Raw genomic sequence first — 9,229 nt, 5'->3', positions numbered from 1 at the left:
CCAGGGCTACGACACCTTTAATTACTGTTTTCCAGCTCGTAGCAGTGCAGTGAAGCTGGCAGACACACTACCACAGTAAACATCGAGTTCACTTTTCAAGCTGTTGTTTGCCGACTAAAATGTAGATAGGCAAACATACATAAGTCTTATTCGCATTTTTAAGCCTCGCGCGCGCACTGTGTCGTGGTTTAAAACGTTTCTTTAAAAACGCCACTGTAAAACGAAAACAGCCAGAGGACAGGAAGCAGGAAGGACGTTTGGCTACTGAATGTGCCTTTTGTCGCAGCGGGCGAGGATTCGGCCAATAATGCAACGTCTTTAACTTAACAAAGGCCCCTTTCGTCCAATCACAGAAGTTGTCACTGCAACGTCTCTAGCTTTTGGTCACATCCGGTCGTATATATGTTGCCACGAGTTAGCGGCGAATTTGGAGCGTGTCCATTTTGAGCAGCGGCTCGGCGTCCCCGGTATTTCCAGTCAAAGTAAGCGCACGTTTTTGGTTTTGTTTTGCGTAATGGTGACTGTAAGAGCGTAGGTTTTGGTTTATATCGTACTTATTTTCATTGCGATCCTTCCGCATCGACCATTTGGTTCGTGTTCGGTGTTTTCTTGTTAGCTTGTAAGCGTGGCTAGCCGTGCGTTAGCTGCAGGGGTGCTAATGTGCGTTGGTGCTGCTTTTGCACGCCATGAATCGCTTGTTCACATATTGCGGGTTGATTCACAGCCATTGTGTTTAAGTGTAGTTTTTCACTGCTCTTGGTGTCATTTTTAAGGGGTTTTCTGTTTGTTTACCCGCATAATTAATGGCCGGGCCTGCTGATTGCCCTGAGCGGTAACTGAGCAAAGCGCGGTCCGCTTAAATGGTTGATAACATGGATACTCGCTCTTTCTTTCATTTTAGCCATGACTGTGGGGCCACAAGTCCACATACAACAGTGTGTGATTTTATTATTACTAATCATACTCCGATTGGTGTGTAAATACTTAAGGACGTGTTGAGATCCAGTCTGGTTGCAATAAACCGACTAAAGCTTTAACTATAAATTAGCATTCGGTTAGCATCAGGTCTGCGGCTCTTTATTAGCATTACGGTTTGTGCTCAGTATTGTTATTGAAAATGGGTACGGAAATATTAAATTTAAGGCCGTTTTTCGGCTCTCCTTATGCAGCCATTTCAGAAACCTTTGGGGGGGAAAAAATCAGTTTGTTTTCATTTAAATTTAGGCAATTTTCTTTTACTTGATTAGTTTTTATCTTGTTTTTGAAGCCATGTACTTGATTATTGTTAAAGCTATTTTGTTTAGCTGTTGTAATAAAGGAGTTTCTCGTAAAATAAAAACTAGATTAATAAAGGACTGACATAAAATTATTACACAATAAATAAGAGCCATTCGACAACTTAAATGTCAGTATTTTCAGGTGGAAATGTTGCACAGCCTTGTCTAATGTTTTGGTTAAACTTTGTGGGGCAGTTCAGATAACCTAAAGGGGTCTTAACTTATGGTGAATAAATCAGCAGCATTTCAGAAGGTCTGCTTGCTGCACAGTGATGTAATGTCTTTTTAAATATTAAAGTGAGCTTAAAGCAGTGTGAGAATGGCTTAAAGTCAGCACATGTGCAGCAGAATCTGTTTTGTCGTCTTGAAATAGAAAAGGTGTCTTTAGTACTCAAGTCTGCTAAACAGAACCGCATGATCTCGTGCTCCATCAGTCGTAATAGTTTGTTTCCTTAAACAAATTTGATGAATTGAACTACGTCAAACTAACTGTCCCATCAGAAATAATGGGATCAGGTAGTGTTCCTATATGAAAAAGGGTTTTGGCCTCCTTTTTGTTGTAGCATCAAGTAGGGAAAAATAGTGCTGCCAGTTAATAAAATTTGGGAATAATAAATGTTTAAATTGACCAATAAATTTGATATAGTTGGCTGCCTACTGCTCTAATCCCTCAAACTCTGTCCTGTCCTGTGTCAGTCATTTGAAGATCCCACCGTCAGAATGGCAGACGCTGAGAATCTGCTCATGGAGACATCGGAGCAGAATGGCAATGAGGGAGAAGAGGACCAGAATGGAGCTGAGCAGGAGCAGATGGCTGGGGACGAAGAGCAGGACAACGGCACAGATGGAGGCAAGATTGACGCTAGCAAAGGAGAGGAGGATGCTGGGTGAGTGTCTAGTTTGATCGTGGCCAGTCACATGTTATGTATAATAACTAACTCTTGGCGGTCGTGGAAAAAATGTGATTGTACGTGAAATAAACCCTGGAACCTTCTAAGTTTGTAGGTAGCGTATGGCAGTTTTTGATGAGATGCAGCATTATACAAAAAGAAATGTGCTTTGTGAGCAAGACATAAACAGCGTGGTGTTTTACAGTAAAATGTTCGTGGGTGGCCTCAGCTGGGATACGAGTAAAAAGGACCTGAAGGATTACTTCACTAAGTTCGGTGAGGTGTCAGACTGCACCATTAAGATGGACTCAAACACTGGGCGATCCCGAGGCTTTGGCTTCGTTCTCTTCAAAGACTCCTCCAGCGTGGATAAGGTGACTCACCTCATAGTTGACCATTGCTTGATATGCAGTGTTTTTTATTTATTTTATATTTTTATATTTTTTTATATATATATATATATATATATATATATATATATAGATAGATAGATAGATAGATAGATAGATAGATAGATAGATAGATAGATAATTTATTGGGAGAACAGGTCTATAAATATAAATTGATCATATGCTAATCTGCTACACTGCTTTTGTTTATGCATAATTACTCATCTCTATAATGATAGCTTTAATCACTGTGCTGTAATTGTTTGTTAATGGCAGCCTGTCTGTGTATCTGCAGGTACTGGAGCAGAAGGAACACAGACTGGATGGGCGTAACATTGACCCCAAGAGGGCGATGGCTATGAAGAAGGATCCTGTCAAGAAGATCTTTGTTGGGGGTTTGAATCCAGAAGCAACTGAGGAAACCATCAGGGAATATTTTGGCGCCTTTGGAGAGGTTGGTTTTGAAAATAAACCTGCAGTTAGAATGCACTTTACACAGTGTGGGTGAGACTTCAGAGCAGAGACGATTGACTCCCAAGACTGTCAGACAACATGCACCCATCCTCCCCCTGCTCATTTTGTCACCTCTGGTCCTCATCTCGTTCCAGATCGAAACCATTGAGCTCCCAATTGACCCCAAATCAAAGAAAAGGAGGGGATTCATCTTCATCACATACAAAGATGAAGCCAGCGTAAAGAAGTGTCTGGAGAAAAAATACCACAACATCCAGGGTGGCAGGGTAAGCACATTTACTCTTGAATTTCTGTACAGCTGGAAATTGGTGTTTATTTCTCTGACCAGCTACCTGTTGAACACTGCAGCCTGACCTGTGACCTTTTAGGGAGGAGTGTCATTGGTTATAAAATTGAGCCACCACAGATTAAGTTGAAGCAAACTGATTTTGATAAAGGATAAAAGAAAAAAGCAGTAGGTTTAAGTCTGTACTAAAAGCTTTAGTTAAAGCTTAAGCCATCCTGCATTTGAAGTCTGAGTTTTCTCTGTATACATGTGGGTAATGGGTTGCTGTTAATAATGCACCAGCTACAGTTGACAAGTGCTGAAAGCATCAATCAGATTCTCTTCTTAGAAACGATATTCCTTAATTGGGATTTAACAGATGTGGTTTTTGTTTTTGTTTTTTTTCCTTCTATATTTCAGTAGTGTGTTAAAGGTTTTTGTATGCCACACATGGAGGGAAAATTGAGTTTTTTCCCGTATCTGTATCTTATTTAGTGTGAGCTGAAAATTGCCCAGCCGAAAGAGGTGTACCAGCAGCAGCAGTATGGAGCAGGGCGTGGAGGTGGCTACGGAGGTCGGGGAGGCAGGGGCCGTGGAGGTAAAGGAAGATGATTATCCTCTACTTATTTACATTTGTTTTCTTCTGCAAAGCAGCTGTCATTTTTTTTTCTTTTTTTTTTTTCTTTATTTCTTTTTTAATTAAAAAAAGGTTGAGTGGCAAGGTTACTCTTGACATCACACATTTTAATGGTAGTGATAGGTGATGCAGAACTTCTCTCACATACAGAATTGGATGATAGAAGCCTGAAGGTCAAACCTAACTTTCATGTCCACTTTGTGTTTCAGGTCAGAGCCAGGGCTGGAACCAGGGCTATGGAAACTACTGGAACCAAGGATATGGCAACCAAGGTTATGGCTATGGTGGATATGGCAACTACAGCAACTATGACTACTCTTCTGGTTACTACGGATATGGTCCTGGATATGATTACAGTAAGTACAGACATGCACACACAGTATGTAGCGTGTTTATATTTAGGTCATAGGGGCTTCAGTGTTGTGACTGAGTGCACCAGTCACCATACTGAAGCCCAAACCCAGGGTATACGAGTCAGTGCTGAAACCAAGTGCGATGGTTTCCCCTCCCTGCATTCAGCTGCTTTCTAGAAAAACAAGTCTTTCTGTTCTGCAGTCAATTTGTAATGCCTCCACACATTTATTTGGTCAGTTCCTCGTGTAAAATTAATGAGATTTTATTTTAGCAGCCACAACTGTTCTTAGATAAACTTACCCCAGAATAACATTTAAGCATAAATTCTTCTGTTTTTTTGTTTTTTTTAACTTCTACACATGCATAAAGTTGGAGCTTCACTGTGCATAAACAGGAACAAAGCAGCCCCAATCTTTAGCATTTCACATGGCTCCCATAGATTTCTCTTAGGAACTCATTGAGAACCATGTTTCCTTCTTGGGTCTCTAGAGTCTGGTTTGACCAGGGGAACAGTGACCACGTCCTGCTCGTTAACACTCAAACATGAATCATTCTTTGCATCTGTCAAATGTTGAGCAGTTGCTTTAATACTGTCTTCCACAGACCAGGGCAGTGCCAGCTATGGGAAAACTCCAAGACGGGGGGGACACCAGGCCAACTACAAGCCATACTGATGATCACTTGGCAGTTCAAGGTATGCTGTGGCTACAAATTGTATGTGTCCTAGTGCTAGGTATCCCAATTTAAACAGTGGCTATATAGTTTTTTTTTTTTTTTTTTTTGTGTGTGTGTGTGTGTGTGTGTGTGTGTTTTACATTTCTTTAATTGCACATTCACTTTGATTACATTTGTTTCTTTGTTGTTAAATTTGCAAGTTCGTGTGATCTCCACTCTGGATTTGACCTGGCTCATGTCCCAGGCATTTGTAGGTTTAGGGTCACTCCTGGCTTTGACCAGCTTGCTGGAGATCTTCAGCCATCTAGTTGATCCAGTCAACTAGATGGCTAAACATTCCTCACTAGTTGGCACCAGAAATACTGGTTGGTTAAATATCTTTCATTAATCGGGAACACAGTTAACCGTTGGCTCTAAAATGTTAAACAGCAACCCACCTCTAATTGGGCCGCAGGTGGCAAATTAATATGCGTGTCCAGTGTTATGCACAGTGTAAAGTGACCATTTATTTTAAACAGACAGCTGCAGACACCAATAATGACTAGTTCTGTTTGGCTATTTTGATCGCAGTCCACAAGTTTTATTTTGATTTTTGGCGTTTCAAGCCTTAGTCATAGACGACGATGTTTCACATGTCCCTCGGCTGTTATTGTTTAGCAGCCTATCCTTTAAGTATAGAAGGTATAATGACATTTTTACCCTGTATAGCTGAACATGTCTTTGAGGACACAGCATACTTCAAATATCCTGCTGTTTGTGGACTTCTGGCAACAATTACTGTAATAACCCAATATTGGCTGTTAAGTGCACTTTCTCAGCCTTCAGAAACAGAATTTTTCCAGTAGGGCAAATGGTCGCGTAATTACGGTAACTCAGAGTGCGTCTGATCAGATGTCTCAGCGCTGATACGCTCAGGTTAATCCTATAATGCCGATTGCCGCTGAAGCACCGGTTACTTGATCTTACTAGCGGCAAACAGCTGGTTAAGACGTAGCACAGGGGTGCCCAAACTCGGCCCACGGGCCACTTCCGGCCCCGCCCCCTACTTCCGGTCTGTAAATTGATGTCAAAATAACATAATTTAGCCCTTTAAGTTGCTTATTTGACATTTCGCCTTCCCCGCCAATTGAGAGGGTTAAGCGAAATGTCAAAAAAAGTAACTTAAAGGGCTAAATTATGTTATTTTGACATCAATTCGCGGACCAGAAGGGGGCGGGGCCAGAAGCACCCCTGACGTAGCGCATCAGTGTGGAGTTGGTTGATCAAAGGAACTTTGATCAGCTGGCTTCTTACCGTAACTCTGCGACCGTTTGTCCTATTGGAAAAATTCAAACGGTTCCTGAAAGCTCAGAAAATGCACTTCACAGCCATATAGGGTATTACGCATTTGTTGCCAAAATCCACAAACAGCAGCACTTTTGACGTATGCTGTGTCGCATTCAACACGTTCGGAGGTATAAGGTTATCCAGCTGTTCACGGCAGGTAAGGGGAGGTCACAGGTGCATCAGCGGCAATCGCAGGTGTTATGGGTTTAACTGATTGACAAGGTTTTTAAGTTAAAGTACTTGTAAAAGGCTTTTTAAAGATTCTCCTTTCAGAAGATTAAACATGGGTTTGTTAAAGAAACAGTTTGATCCAGTTGTGGTGTTGATGTGTTTGACCCCTCAGGACTCCAGTGATCCAGTGAGACCGACGGCTGGACGGACACACACTGGGCCAGACTCGACCTCTTTTATGACAGAAGACCATTTGTACAGAAAACATCAGAAATGTAACTTTTTTTTTTTTTTTTCTTTTTTTTTTTTTTTTTTTTTTTTTAAACCCTATCAGTTTTAGGTTTTATTTTTCCCTTGTGGGTCTTTTTTTTTGTTTGTTTTTTGTGTTTTTGTTTTTGGTCCCCCCTTCCACATTTCCACCGGAAGTGTAATTTTTACTGTACTTTTTGGTACCTGTTTTGATTCTATTGTATTGTAAGGGTTGTATTTTACATGTTTGATGGCTTTACAGGTTGAAAATCTTGGCGCTGTAAAGGAGCTTTTTTGACAAATAAATACAGTTTTCAGTAAATTTTGTTCTGATGCTTCCAGGTTCTGGGGAGGAAGGTTAAAACATTGAGTGGGTTTAGGATTAAAGTGCAAATGTCAAGGCTGATGTTGATGATGGATTTTTTTTTTTTTTTTTTCTCCTCCCCTCTTCTGTCCCCCCTGTCCCTCTTTATATGGATTCCAGTGTACCCGAGAGGGGATTTTTAACTTGCCAAATTTCATCAATTGCAAAAGACAGGTTGTAAGATTGTTCCTGGCTTTGCTGTCTGGAAGCCTGCAGGTGTGTAGGATGTGCTGGGGAGGGGGAATGTTTCAGTTTAGACAGTATTCTTCATACACCGTTGGTTTTAGAAATTATAATTTTTGAAGTTAAATGTCTCCTTTTTTAGTTTTTCTTTCCTGACGGACTTCAGGGCCAGTGTCGTCGTCTCAGCCAGTGTCTCTGGCATCATTTATTAGTAATAAACATTCTGGTTTGTAATGATCTTTTTGTATTATTAATTCTTAATGTTACTGTTAATGATCCAAGTCATAAGATAAAACTGTTTAAATACAAACATGCTATAAAGGAAAAGTTTCCTGCAAAATTAAACTGGAGCCACTGGGGTTTTATTTTTCATTGAATTGGGTTTTTTTGGGGGGGGGGGGGGGGGGGGGGGGCTTGAGGTTGACCTCAGGATGCCAGTTCCAGGGTAGGACCAAATCCAAAAGCCTGTGAATTATGTTTGTGTAAATGCTTTGCGATCAGGCAGAATTGATGGTTGACGTAAACGGCATTCTGTAACGACCCAAAAATGTACAAAGGGGCGGGCGTACAAACTTTAAGGGTGTGATTATAGTGCGTGGTGACTGTGAATATCTGCAGTAAATTTTCTCCAAGTTTGGTTTAAACTGAGCAGTTTGGTGCTTGGGGTTAAATTTGGTATATTTGAGCTCCTTGAATTGAAATGTTGCTGTATAATAAACTAGAAGCACTCAGAGCGCAAACCTCCGCCAAGGCCATAGGGTCAGTGACGCTGTAATACGTGTATCTAAATACTGTGAAATAATCTTTCATCTTTCCCAGACAACAATAACCCCCTATGCCGCAATAGCGAAGAATCCTTTAAAAAATTCCTGGATACAGATCGTAATCCGGATCCGGATCACCGCCAAAATTGAATCACTTCTTCCTCTTGTCATTTCCAACCACTCCACAAAATTTCATCGAAGTCCGTTCATAACTTTTGGAGTAATCCTGCTAACAAACAGACAAACCAACACGACCAAAAACATAACCTTGGCGGAGGTAATAAAATATCAGGGCTGTCAGTCAGACGTGGCTGAAGTCAGACTGCCACATGTTTTGTGGACAGCAGGTAAGAAAGGTGCACCCGATGCCGTTTGAAGCAGAGTGGCCTGAATGAAGCAACCACAATGTAAGTGCATCGTGTTTGTAACTGACCAAAAAGGTAAAATGATGTCCTATTTGGTGTGTTAGCCTATAGATGCATGTATTTATATGCATCTGTCTGTTCATTGCAAAGGGTTGTGCTCATCAGTACATGCTGATACCACTTCTGACCGCAATGTGTGGGACTGGCAGAGCGGTGCTGTTTCAGCTCCTTTGAAACAATAATAATAGTGTAGTAACCGTGAGTCAAAACAACTTTTTCCCCCCCAGCTAGGATATTTTTTGTATTTAAAAATGTAATGGCTTTTTTGTGTGGCTTTGAGCCAGCTCGATATTGTTTTTACTTGTGTCAAACTGCGGGAAAATGTGTGTATGATTTGGTCATACACATTTTTTTTTTTTAAATAGTTTTATACAGATTGCTGTATAGGTGTGTAACTTGCCATTGTTCACAGCAAAAGTCAATTTTTAGAATTAAGTGTTTAAGGGCATCTTGAATACATTACAAATTTTTTTTTTTTTTTTTGTTGAATTTATTAAATCCTTAAAACTCTTAAATTGATGAAATATTTACATGAACTCAGCTAATTTGGCACTTTTATTTAAAGATTGCATTCAGCATTAACATTGTACTTGATACACCCGTGGATTTATTCGCAGCTCTTTGGATTAAACTTATATTTCAGCAATATCTGGGAGCATTGGGGCCTTAACTCTTCTCGTCTGTTTAGATCTGATGCAACAACCGGACTTCCAATCATAAACTACACCTGTCTGTCTTTCTGCCTGTGCGTTAGGTGAGGCTGCAACTTCAGATGTCTGTTTTCCT

The 9,229-nt window shown here is 40.6% G+C and overlaps 1 protein-coding gene across 1 annotated transcript; it reads left to right on the top strand.

Moving 5' to 3' along the window:
• Positions 1 to 327: 327 nt before the first annotated feature.
• LOC115792445 (heterogeneous nuclear ribonucleoprotein A/B-like) lies at positions 328 to 7,029 on the top strand. The gene is made up of 9 exons (XM_030746980.1): positions 328 to 482; positions 1,974 to 2,164; positions 2,373 to 2,541; positions 2,852 to 3,010; positions 3,165 to 3,296; positions 3,791 to 3,893; positions 4,142 to 4,288; positions 4,890 to 4,980; positions 6,631 to 7,029. The coding sequence occupies exons 2-8, from the start codon at positions 1,998 to 2,000 to the stop codon at positions 4,958 to 4,960; spliced, it is 948 nt and encodes a 315-aa protein (XP_030602840.1). The 5' UTR covers positions 328 to 482; positions 1,974 to 1,997; the 3' UTR covers positions 4,961 to 4,980; positions 6,631 to 7,029.
• The last annotated feature ends 2,200 nt before the right edge of the window (positions 7,030 to 9,229 follow it).

This window comes from Archocentrus centrarchus, chromosome 14 (assembly GCF_007364275.1).
Source record: "Archocentrus centrarchus isolate MPI-CPG fArcCen1 chromosome 14, fArcCen1, whole genome shotgun sequence".
In the NCBI taxonomy this organism is placed as follows: domain Eukaryota; kingdom Metazoa; phylum Chordata; class Actinopteri; order Cichliformes; family Cichlidae; genus Archocentrus; species Archocentrus centrarchus.
The sequence above is the reverse complement of the archived record's forward strand: the minus strand, read 5'-3'. Positions and strand labels throughout refer to the sequence as shown.

What these genes read in the sequence shown, in the direction of transcription:
- LOC115792445 (XM_030746980.1), top strand. Translation starts at nt 1,998, where the DNA reads ATGGCAGACGCTGAGAATCTGCTCATGGAGACATCGGAGCAGAATGGC. An exon ending in ACAACATCCAGGGTGGCAGG is followed by an intron (nt 3,297 to 3,790) that starts GTAAGCACATTT and finishes TATCTTATTTAG; the next exon opens with TGTGAGCTGAAAATTGCCCA. An exon ending in TGGTCCTGGATATGATTACA is followed by an intron (nt 4,289 to 4,889) that starts GTAAGTACAGAC and finishes TGTCTTCCACAG; the next exon opens with ACCAGGGCAGTGCCAGCTAT.